The 12,699-nt window shown below is 33.6% G+C and overlaps 1 protein-coding gene across 2 annotated transcripts in view; it reads right to left on the bottom strand.

Moving 5' to 3' along the window:
- Window positions 1-727: 727 nt before the first annotated feature.
- The window catches only part of LOC110109959, a 34,375-nt gene continuing 22,403 nt past the window's right edge, over window positions 728-12,699 (bottom strand). The window contains exons 8-9 of one of the 2 annotated variants that reach the window (XM_020841203.2): window positions 10,171-10,242; window positions 728-1,664 (exon numbers count right to left, since the gene is read on the bottom strand). In XM_020841203.2, the coding sequence (XP_020696862.1) occupies window positions 1,401-1,664; window positions 10,171-10,242 (336 nt within the window). In that variant the 3' untranslated portion in view covers window positions 728-1,400. Of the gene's footprint in view, window positions 1,665-5,550; window positions 6,480-10,170; window positions 10,243-12,699 lie in introns of those variants that run through there. The other variant, XM_020841228.2, reaches the window with a different exon arrangement.

The following is a 12,699-nucleotide window of genomic DNA, read 5'->3' as shown; positions in this document are numbered from 1 at the left end:
TTTCACTAATTACAAATGAACAAAATATTAATAGCAAATAAAAAATTTCCATGATTGCATATTGAAACTTATGACCATCATGCATTAATAATTTTTATGTTTATATTTTTCAGATGTTTTTATTATATCCTTCTTACATTCAATAATTATTAGATTTAAAAAAATCTGCCGCTACTCATTTAACCGATTTTTTAGGAGAAATTATTACGTGCAAACACTGGACGTAAAGCTATGTCTGGACTCCAATAAAAATATGACATGTGAACTAATATATTACTATTTATTTATCTATGTATTATTGTGTATTAGCTAATACATAACTAATACATACCAATAAATGATGTGTATTGATATGTATTAACTTTGTATTGTAGTGAACTAGCTAATACAGTTAAATACACAGTAATACTTTATCCACACATCATATTTTTATTGAGTCCGAATATAACTCTACGTTCAGTATCCATACGTAATAATTTCTCATTTTTAAGACGAGCAAACTCTTAACAAAATTCATATAACAAGAAGCTCTAAAAGATTGAAGTTTGTATACTACACATAATTTTTTTTTTAATATATATAACTACAGAAGGCTACTCCAACTGAACTTCGCTATCTTTTACAATGACAGCATACTCATATGACAAGCTCATATAAATCAATCAATTCTAAGATTTCTGATATACAAGTAACATATCGATTAGAAGGTGAAAGACAAAACGGCAAATCAACGAATGAGAAAACGATAGCAATTTGATTCGAACAAGTGCACAAATGCATTCATTTACACTGATCAAACGAGATTATTGTTGAGCACAAGGTTCCAGCAGATTTAACCTTCAGTTCAGGTGCATTTCTGAAACTAAGGCTTCGATTGGGACGACTTGAAAATTTTTGTACTAAAAATTTGCTTTAAGAAGCAGTAAAAAAATCATCCCAAACGAAACCCTTAGTGTGCAATATTAGTATGAGAAGCACTTCAGGCCGAAAGAAAGGAATTCCTTCATCTATGTACATATAGGGGGGGCTACTATTCAAGCCTCAATATTGTTGTCTCTTGAGAGATTGAGAGCCCTTACCTCATCATCGTAGGCCACATTGCTTGATCTTCAACACAACGAGAGAGCTGCTGAACTAGAATGGAATGATGAACAGAAGATAGGAAGTATGAGGCAAGAAATGCTTCTACGCAAGTGCATTTTTATTTCTTGTCTGGGAAGGAAAATATGCCCATTTCCAATATCTGAAAATTGCCACACAGATTTTGTAAATGAACGTTGTTGAACTGTAATTGGATCCATGCGTGATTTCATGATATGTCATCCCTTTTGGTTCTTAATGATGGCAGTCGTAGCATCAATAAATGCATTTCTCATTGTTTAGGGTTTCTCACTGGTTTCCTATGGAGATTTTCGCCATGGTTTGATGCCCTTTTGAGGCATTTTGAAAGGGCTCCAGCTTTTTCTGCGCTTTGGACTGTCAGAGAAGAGTCCAGATGCTAAGGCCTGCTGCAGCCACAGCTCAAATTCATCGTCTTCGGGTACCATCTCAGCATCAAGGCCCCAAGGGTATCGCGACGAATTGGATCTTTGCGTCGACTTGTCCAAACCCACCATGTTTACATGGAAGCTTGGTCTGTGCGTGTTAGGCTTGCATGCCATTCCCTGCATATTTTTGTAATTAAGTTGGAAAGATGGCCTCTATTGCTAACTGAGATGTGGAGTGGAAATGGATCATCAATCTAAAAAGGGCCATAATATGGAAACAATGTAAAGCAAATGCCATAAGTCATCATTTTTCAGTAATATTCATCCTTGAAACATGTAAAATCAAAGCTTTAATTTCTTCTACATACGATTTAGGCTTTGTTTGAGACGGTTTTCTTATTGCTTCTTACAGCTTTTTAGTACAAAAATTTTAATGTGTACTAAAAAACTGCTTTAAGAAGCAGTAACAAAGTCATCCCAAACGATGCTTTAATCTCCTTCAAAAGTTAAAAACAATTCAAAATACAGAAGGGTATGGTATGAATGTTTTATGATCTTTTGGTTCAGACAAGTTGAGATTCACAAGAATCTCTATCTAATCAAGTACAATTATTGACATGGAGAACAAATCCCAAGTCTACAGGCACACCAAATTGGGATCCACTCAATTTTGAATGGACGTCAAAATGAAGCTAAATTGACTCGATTGACCTCCAAAAACTCCAAAGGAATCAGTCATTTGAAATGAGGACAAATAGGCCTACAATAAGTATTGATTTGGGCCTTTGATCAACCGAGCTTGTGGCAACAGCTTACACCACACCACCTTTAGCTGTTGAGGTGGCAAATTGGGACCCTTAGCATCAATAGCTAGCGACCACATCCCGATGTGCTCTCATTTGATCACAATTCTAGAAATTCCAAATCTCTGATTTGTTGCATTCCTCATGCTCCACCTAGTCTTGTCCAGTTTGTCTCATGATGTTCTTCGCAAGATAATAAAAAATTCCTTGATATTCTTCACAGACATTGGTCCTATTTTCACTATATCTGACATAAGAAGCGATAAATTCCTCATAGAAACTATTACCACCACCATTAATATCATTGTGACACATTGAATATGCACGTGTTTTTCAGTTGCTTATTACAAGCAATGTTGGCTCAATCACCTCAGTCAACCATCATTTGGCCTAGATAAAAATTAAGCAATACTTCGAATATTCCTAAATAGACCCTTGATAAGTCTATAAAATAGACCTCCTACTCAGTTCAATTGTGGATTCGAACTGAAAATTCAGATCAGGAGCTCATTTAGAGACCTAATTCCTTCATTATATTTTTGTTTGTTTGGATCATACTTTGGAAGGATTCCTCGACGAAAACTCTTCAAATACAATGCCAAAGTTCTAATAAAACTAGAGGAAGTCCACCAATGCAAAGCTGAACTTGGTCAGCCAACACTGCCTTACTTCAATACTAGCCTACTTTCACATGCTGACGACTAGCTAGGCTTCTCTAAAGTTATTTGAAGACATGCTTTTGTCAACAAACCAATTAGTGCTCGTGAAATCCTCTAAATCATTGTCACTGAAAAAAAGTCAATGTTCATTGAGGGTTAAGCTACCTCAATTGTTTTTTGGTTGGTGTCAACATCAACAACTCTAGAGCAGCACCAACGGATGCAAACTTCTAAACCACTATCTTTTGTAGATAATCTTCTACTGACATCACTTCAACTACTCGGGAGTAGAGAAACATTATTTACTCACATTTTACTAGCAAAATCCTGCAATCACATTTTGCATATTGTGAAAAATTTTACACCCAAGTCAGGCCAAGTGATTTTTGCTCGTATTCATCACACCTACCAGATATTGCAACTATAAAAGAGGAATAAATCAATGGTCGCAACCATCATATGATCACAAGCAAATAGAGAAAAGGAAACAAAGAAAGAAGTCCTAGCAACCAAAGTTTTTAAAACCGGACTGGACCGGTTGGTTCAACCCCGAACCCACCGGATAACTGGTCTGACTTAAACTCAAAACCGTTCTAAGCTTTAAATCAGGGAAAAATCCGATGAACCACTGGTTAAACTGTGTAACCGATGAATCGGCCATATTTAATAGAACCAGTCGGTTCGAAACAACAAGCATTTAGCGACGTTTATTGCAAATCGAATGGACAAAATCAGGCTAAACTAAAAGTAAAATTGTATAAACCTAAGCAGCTTGCGTATTTTCCTTCCCACGACCTTCTCTTTCATTCCCGTATATTTGTTTGCTCGTATTCATCAATGCATTGTTTCTACTTTCTTCAATAGTCCGGCCATCGTGCTTCTCATAAGCTTCACACTCCTTTGAAAGTTTGTCGGGTTGCCACTCATCGACTATGGTTTCAAGTTCGATAACCCGTCTTGCTAATCACCACAGTCTCTAAGTATTCCTATTTCTATGCAAGAATTCTTTCCCAAACTTATTTTAAATTTTTTATTCTTCCTACCTCTGCTTTGTCTATTTCCTTCTTATGACTAACTGGAAGAAATAGGATTTCCAGTTAGTTCTGTATGCAATGGTGTGACTTGTAAGCACAACTTGATAGCTGGAATAGAATTCAGCTGAGTAAAGGCTTTTAGCATAACCTGAAACATGTATTGTTAATGAAGAAAATGGGAGAAATGCTTGGGGGGTTCTGTTGTGTGAAAAGGGAATGGTTAGCAAGTTGCCTGAATGGAAAATGTATTCCTTTTTTTATTGATTATTGCTAGTCTTAATTTGATGAGAAATGAAGTAAACAAAAGCAGGCACAATTCAATCTATTAGCATCTTAACACAATTTATTAGATTACATAAAGTATGCTGGTAGGAATTTGATGCAAACCTGCTAGGAAAACTCATCTATTAGATTAGAAAGCTGGAAGCAATTGTTGATTTAGTTATCAGTATATTTGATATTTCATTTCTTTGTTATGTAGTCTTAATCCTTTAAAGATTTTGCTGATGATCATAAATTAACAAATATCTAATAACTTATATTTCATGTCTTCATAAATTAACAAATATCTAATAACTTATGCTTCATGACTTCAATTAAGAAAATGAATTCATTCATATTTTATATTTCATGATTATTTATTTTGTTTAATTTTCAGTCACATTTTATATATGATTGCATCATTAATATATAAATTATGCTATAGTTAAATAAAATTAATATTTATTGCGTAATTCAGTTAGATCCGATTCGACCCCGATTGAACCATCGAACCGTGAAACTCTCATTCTTCCGGTTCATTGTACAGTCCAATTTTCACAATGTTGCTCGCAACAAGAAAAGAAGGAGAAGCAACATCAAAATCTTATTCTCCATGTTCAGCCGTCATATTCACAAATGGTTGTGTTCCTTTTTTATTGTTAATATTGATAAAATAGTAGTATCTTTAACTTTATTTATATGAATTGTGATTTTTTTTTCAGGTACATCTTTTAAAACTTATTGAAATATTTTAACTTTACACAACTACGGATATAGGTGAATCTCAACGAAACACATAAACTTGTAGTGTGTTTGAGATCTGTAATTTGCTTGTTATCTCATTTTCAATTAATTTTATTTGACTTTTTATCACTATCCTTTACATGAAAGTAAGGCCAAATTATTTTTCCCTTTTTAAGTTTTTCACATAAAAAATCTCTACATCTTTTATTGTTCCTCTAGCATTCATTCCTAATATCTACTTGTGTATTTAATGCTAACTCTAGGAGCGCTTCAAGAACCTTCAACAATATAAGCCTGCTAATAGCCATTTATTCCTGCAACTAGTCGACTAGGCCTTTGACATAGTTCCATCCAGCTGGTTTCTGAAAATTTCCAATTCTCTTGCAAGCAAAAACAACCCACCCTGCTTTATAGTTAGTTATTACCTTATCATAATGTTTGGGATCACTTTTTCTTCCTTTCAAAAATATATTAAAAAACATAAAAAGGTTTTTATGTTGTTATTTTTTTTCTAGTTTCTTTGTTTTTTTTTTTTTTTTTTAATATAAGTTGATTTTTTTTAAATACTTAAAACACATTTACGTGTTTCATTGTTTCCAACAACTAATTTTGGTAGTCCTCGCTCCATCACGCGTCCCTTCAGTTAGAAAAAACAAAAACTTCAAAACGAAATAATTAGGATAAGTAACCACCAAATCATGTCTCAACACTTAAGAAATAATGGCTGATGCGATCTATAAATAAATTAATACGAGAAGCAAGAATACTATTCAATACAAATACCATTATCACAATATATGCGACATCCTTTTAAATTAGAATATTAACTAATATGTTGATTACATATATTTATTTCAATAATTTAAAATTAATAATGAAATTTAATTAGATTTAAATATATATATAATGCATGAAAACTATAATTATTAATTATAACTTGACAAATTGTTGTTACAATATCGGAGACTGCAAAGAAATATAAGCATGTGGAGAGGTAGTGACACTAATATATTTTTTAAATATAATTGGACCATATAACTAGCATGATATAGGTTCCCAAAGCTACTAGGTTTTGTAAATAATAATTTAAAATGTAAAATTTACTCGGAAATTAATATCTTGGATATAATTTTCAATTTTTTGAATTTTAATAATAAATAAATAGACAAAAACTGATCAGCAAAACCGGCAAAACTATTAAAATCACCAAAAATAAAACTTCAACGATAAGAAAGAAAAAATGAAATGAAAATTGATGACGAAAACTAGGTTTGTACGCCAAAAAAATTATTCCGCTTTTTGTTTCCCAACACTCTATATCAGAAAAGCAATCAGATTTCATCCTTACCTGTTAATTCTTTTTAGAAACTGCATATAAGGACAAATGGCTAATAAGTTCAAGTGTTCCTCAAATCAATTAACCATAGCTGTAGGGGAAGCGGGGCATCAGCTGTAGCGTTAAACACTCCAGCAGATACGGGTTGTTCATCACTGCCACAGGTGTACATTGATAAGATATCATCATATCATAACAATAATCAACTTAATTAACCAAAAATAACATTGCAGCTACAGTACTGCAAAATTTAGGTGCCTCAAATCATGAGCTCCATTACTAAGAAAATCACCATCCAATCATCATCATCACAAGCCGCATCCTAACTATTTGTAATGAGCTTTATAAATCTTCATTCATTCCTACTTAGTATTGTAGGAAACATTAAATCTATTATGTGACACTAGACTACTTCTACGCATTTTCATTTCTAATCCTTCAATATTAATTTTTATCTACCCACCTGGGTACAGCAATATTATCTTTCATAGCACAAATCCAAATAATTTCAGTCTAATTTATGCTACCCTTAGTTGCAAACCGAAATGAATCTATTAATAATGAAAGTGTACCTACAAAGAATCTTTATACTCTAAAGTGATAATCGCCTCATTCTAATGATGCAATAGCATGACTTGACGCTATAACAAGCTATGTGACATGAAATCTATCCACTTGCATCTTTAGTACTCTCCTTATAATGTGCCCTTCTTTGTTCCAACTTTGACTTGCAACCAAAAAGTAAACCAACTTAAGCTTCTCCAAATCAAGGTGCACAAATGAAAAAGAAAATCAAATTGAAATTGTTTCATTCAAAGTTGCGCCATGAAACACATAAAGACCATCAACTCTCTTGGTCTTCATGATGACCAATACACACTAGCGAACTTTGAGGACTTTAAAATCTCCTAATAAGTAGTTTGCAACTTTATGAAGACTCAAAAATACAAGAATCATCCTATGATCTAGAATTAACACATGCAAATATTGGGTTTGCTTCAATATCTGAGAAGAAAAAAATATGTTCTCAGAAGAATTTGAACCTTAGACCTCCACTTTCGAGATCAAAGAAAAAAACCATTAAACTAAGTGATTGGTGGTACGTGAAAAATACATTAGTACAAAAACACCAAGTGGTTAAGAAAAAAGGTTTGGCAACTTGGGCATCAAGCACAACTTTGGTCCTCCTTACTTTCACATTCCATGACAAAGTGATGCCAATGCCAAAGGTGTTTAGCAAAAATTGAGAAATACATACCATTTGGTCCTCCTATGGTGTCTTTAGTCCATTCTACTATGGTTGAGCAAGATTTAGGAGCAGATAAATGCTCATGGAGGAAACAAATAATGGAGTTCTCTTTTGGATACATGATAGTTGAAGATGCTAAAAAGATTCAATTTGATGAGTGATAGTGTTAGGCGGGCCCCTCCAATCCTTACTTACTCTAGGCGGGCCCCACATGGAGTTAATTCAAGGGTTGGAGGGAAAATTTGAATGGAAAGGGGGGGGAAATTTGAATAGAAGGGCTGTTTAGGGATTTTGTATGGGGATGAGAGTTAAAGAGGGGGAAAGGGGGGAATTAGGGCCGGATCTTGAATTAGAAGGAAAAGTTTGAGATCTCATTGTGTGCTTGGGCTCTAGGGTTTGCTAGAGACTTGTGGAGAGTTGTTCTTCCTCTCGAATCGAAGGACGTTGTATCTTTCTTTGTTTTCTTGCATCTACTAGTGGAAACCTTGTTTCTTTTCCTTATTTTTCTCTGTTTGGGTGCATTTCCTGCTGCGGAGCTGCTGTAAAACTGCTGGGACAGCAGTTTTGCTCACTGTTTTGGGCTGATTTTGACTAGGGTTGCTTGCGAACTCAAGTATTACCTTAGGGTTACTTGCGAACTCAAGTATTTCCTATCAGATAGTTGATATGGAGACCTCTTTATGGGTGGGAGATTGCCAAGACATCTGTGTGTTTTGAAATTAATACCTCATTGATAAGAGAAAAGTATGTTTGCATAAAACGGCCAACTGGTTGATCCTATCCCATAGGGTTGAGCTCTTGAATAGAAAACATGCTTGACCACTGATGTATCAAGTCTAACTTGGTTCAGCTTCGTTGCACAATGCTAAAATTCAAGACTTCCAATTAATTTATATTCATTAAAAGTCTTCATAACATTTACTTTTAGCCATTTTTTAAAAATGTATTTATATTCCATAATAGTCTTTTATATACCCTCAATCCATCAGCAAGCCTCCTTCATCATGTATAATCTATTTCTAAACTCTCATAAATCCCTATGCCGATGTTCTCAAACTAGCCATCCTAACCCATGTCAAGTTTAGTACAATCACAAAAACAACCTTTCTACTAGAAGATAGGACAGCGTTGGGTATAGCAAATCTTCCTAACATCACACGGTTAGTTGTATAGCCGGAGTAACTCTAAAATATTAAGTACTCCTCAATTTTGCAGCACCTTTGAACATGAAGTAGAAAAAAAATAATATAGCCCTTCCCCAATTTTCATTCAGCTGGTAGCAAAGAATTCTCCCGAAAGATCCCCCAATTCATATGTTTGCCAAGTAGATATCCCAAAGAGAAGTATAACATATAACTCTCAGCGAGATGATTGACAATCAAAATCAATAATCCAACCACCTAATCAATGCTCTAAATAAAAAACAACACAAGTTGAACAGGTCACTTGACAAACAAACAAAGATGAACAGTTATGAAGAAGTAGAAAATTTTAGATTGAGGACAAAGCCAAAGCATACCATACTTTCATCGAATGAAAAACTAACATAAACCTTGAAAAAGGTGATATCCAACTCAAATATTCATCACTGTTGCAAACTTAGTCTTAACCACGTAAAAAATGTTAAAATGAAGTCATCTGTTAGAACTTGAAAATATGTGCTTGTGTGCTTTTTTTTGGGGTGGGGGGTTGGATTGCAGGGTGCATAAGACAAATATAATGGCACAGCGGTGCGTCCCAAAACCACTTATCCAAATTGTTATTTTTGAACAGTTAGGAAATACCTTAATTCACCACATCAAACCTGCTAATTTAATGGCCAATTTTCACATTTAAATGAAACCACTAAGATGGATTAATCGCCTAACTATTACTTGTAGAAGCAGAAAACAACAGAGACAGCCATTTTCAATCGCATATACAAGACAAAGATGCACGCAATCACGAATTCAAACTCATGCGGGCATGCTATGCCAAGTTGGTTAATGGCATCATGCACCTATTTACAGGTTTGTGTTTGAAACCTGCTGGTTACAGAAGAACATGATACAAATATCTTAGGTAGAAAACTATACTGTCAAATAAACATGGTCAACAATGCTCTGACCTTTAGTATAAATTATTCAGGTGAATATGGGATCTAAGAAGTCTACTGCTGGTACACTGAGGAAAATTAACTTTGCCACTGACATTGTAAACAAAATCCAAAAGCAATGTATTTGGACAAGCATTTCAGGAGATGATATAAGAGTAATATTATACGGATAAAAACTTGAAAAATAGCATCTTGTGGATTAAGGTATATCAGAAGTAGCATCAGGATTTAGAAGCCAGGATGTTATAACATATTGCCCGAGAATGCATCAAATTAGTCTTAGAAAGATATTCTTTTAAAAAGATGCAAAACTTCACTTTAATACAAAGACTATAAGAGACTGAAAAGATCTACCTTTTAAGCCGCATTCATGCTAGCTAGTGATAACTTATTTTTAAAAAATATTGAGTAGAAGGCATAAAACAAAAGTCCAAACAAAGTTATAACACTTTGATGCACAAAAAAAAAAAAAATTTGCATATACAAATGAAAATTTACCAACCTGGCAACTAGCCCATTCAGACACGTCAAATATCTTGCTCTCAGCACAGACAAAGGCACGGGGTATTTCGACCTGGTCATTAAAAGGAACTCTTCAGATATTATGAACTAACGGTTGACAAATTTCTATTGCACACACAGCAAACGTAAGCTTATTTCACCAATCCCCCAAGCTAGTGATGAGCAGCCAGGTTCTTGATACACAACTTTAAAGAGAGAGTCTTTTATTCAATTATTTATTTATTGATAAAGTAAAGGTTGAGCATATTCATTTTGGATTTTGATAGGCAAACAAATAACACTAACAAACATATATATATATATATATATATATATATATATATATATACACAGAGAGAGAGAGATAAAAGATGTTTTGCCAAAATCAAGACCAAATCAGAGACAATGCACGCCATGTCAAAAATAGGAGAAATTATTACGTGCGGAGTCCGGACACCAATTAAATGCTGATACATGCGGCCCGACGATCTGACCCAGTCTATTGGTCTCAAGGTGAAAATTTTAAAATTGCGACAAACCAAAAGTCCCCACATTCGAAGTCGGGTCACTTTTCATCGTTGAACAAGGATTGCACTCCTTTCAGTTCAGGCACTCTCCATCTTCGAACAAGGATCGCTATCTTCGTCAGTTAGGCCGATTTGTAAGGTCAATTTTATCTCCAAAGTGGCACTTTATCATTGAATATATTGAAATGACAAAGCTACATACTTTGTTTGTGGTTTATTTCAAAATAGTTGTTAGGATTTAGGATTTAGGGCATTTAGTTGTCGCCTTTTTGCATCTACTGCAAACCGGCGAATGTCGTTCGATTGGAGATTGTTATGGTGTATTATTCAATTATTTATATTCGAATGCCCGAAAAAGGCATGCTTTTGTACGGAAACTGTGTAAAACTTAATTTTATGCTTCTCTTTTAATGGCCAACATTTTGTGTAAAAAAATTGCAGGTCTCACCACCATCTTATAGAATTTTCCCTTAAGTTTGAGGGCTACTTTTCTATCACATAACAGACCCAATGCATTCCTCCACTTCAACCATTTAACTTAAATTCCACTTAATAATATCCCTATCTATTTCACCATCACTTTGAACTATAAACCTGAGATATCTAAACTGCATACTCTTTTTAATAGCTTGATTGCCTCCAAAGTCACAATTCCCACACTAGATTTATTACTATTAAAATTACACTCCATGTATTTTTGGATCTACTCAAACGAAAACTTTTAGGACCAACATAATTCAAGTTTTCCTTCAACTCCCTCTCTGGTCTTATCAACAAGAAGAATATCAACAACAAAAAGCATACACCAAGGTACATTCTCTTACAAATGTCTAGTAAGAACATCCATGACTAAAGTAAAAAGATATGGGCTTAAAGTTGATTCTTAACGTAATCCAACTAAAAAAGAAAAATACTTAGTCAAACCACCTTGTGTTTGAACACAAGTAACAACTCATGCATAAATATCCTTGATAAATTGAATATAACCATTATTAACTCATTTCTTCTCTAGAGTTCTCCAGAGAACTTCTCTTGAAACTTTATCATATGCTTTCACTAAATCAATAAATATCATATGTATATCCTCCTCATTCTCTTTATACTTCTCCAACATACCTCTCAATAAATGTATAGATTTCATAGTAGATCTCCTCACCATGAATCCAAATTGATTTTGAGAAACATTAATATCACGTTATAACCTATGCTCAATAACTCTCTCTCTCATAGTTTTAATGTATGACACACTAACTTAAATTCTCTATAATTCACACACTCTTGTGTATCACTTTTATTCTTAAAAAATAAGAATCAACACACTCATTTTTCACTCAAATGGCATTTTTTTAGTCTTCAAAATAATAATAAAAAGTTTAGTAAGCCAATAATTCCTCCATCTCCTAAACATTTCCACACCTCTATTGGAATATCATCAGGTCCAATAGTTTTATCACATTTCATTTTCTTAAATTCTCTTCAACTTAGGTTTTATTAATATGATGATAAAAATAAAAAACCCTATTTTCATTTAGGGTGCTAAGGTCACTCAAGTCAATCACATTCTCATAATCTTCATTGAAAAGTTTATTAAAATATCTCATTCATCTATGTTGAATATCCTCTTCTCATAAAGGCACTTTTAGATCTCCATCCTTAATGCACTTCACTTGAATTAGATTTTTACTTCTATATTTTTGTTTGGCTAATTTATATATACATCTTTCATCCTCCTTAGTATCAAATCAATTTTATAAATCATTAAAAGCTAAACTTTTGCATCGCATCTTGCTTTCTTGGACTCTTTATGGGTCTCTTCTATATCTTTACCGATTTTCTGAGCTTTTACATTCAAACCAATTTTCATAAAAATGCTTCTTATTTTTTATATTTTCTTGTATATTTTGATTCCACCACAAATTATTTTATTATTAGAAACTTTTCCTTTTTATACTCAAGTATATAGTTTGTAACATTATTAATATTACTAGCTACTTTTTTCATAT

Source organism: Dendrobium catenatum, unplaced genomic scaffold (genome assembly GCF_001605985.2).
Source record: "Dendrobium catenatum unplaced genomic scaffold, ASM160598v2 fragScaff_scaffold_1220, whole genome shotgun sequence".
In the NCBI taxonomy this organism is placed as follows: Eukaryota; Viridiplantae; Streptophyta; class Magnoliopsida; order Asparagales; family Orchidaceae; genus Dendrobium; species Dendrobium catenatum.
The sequence above is the reverse complement of the archived record's forward strand: the minus strand, read 5'-3'. Positions and strand labels throughout refer to the sequence as shown.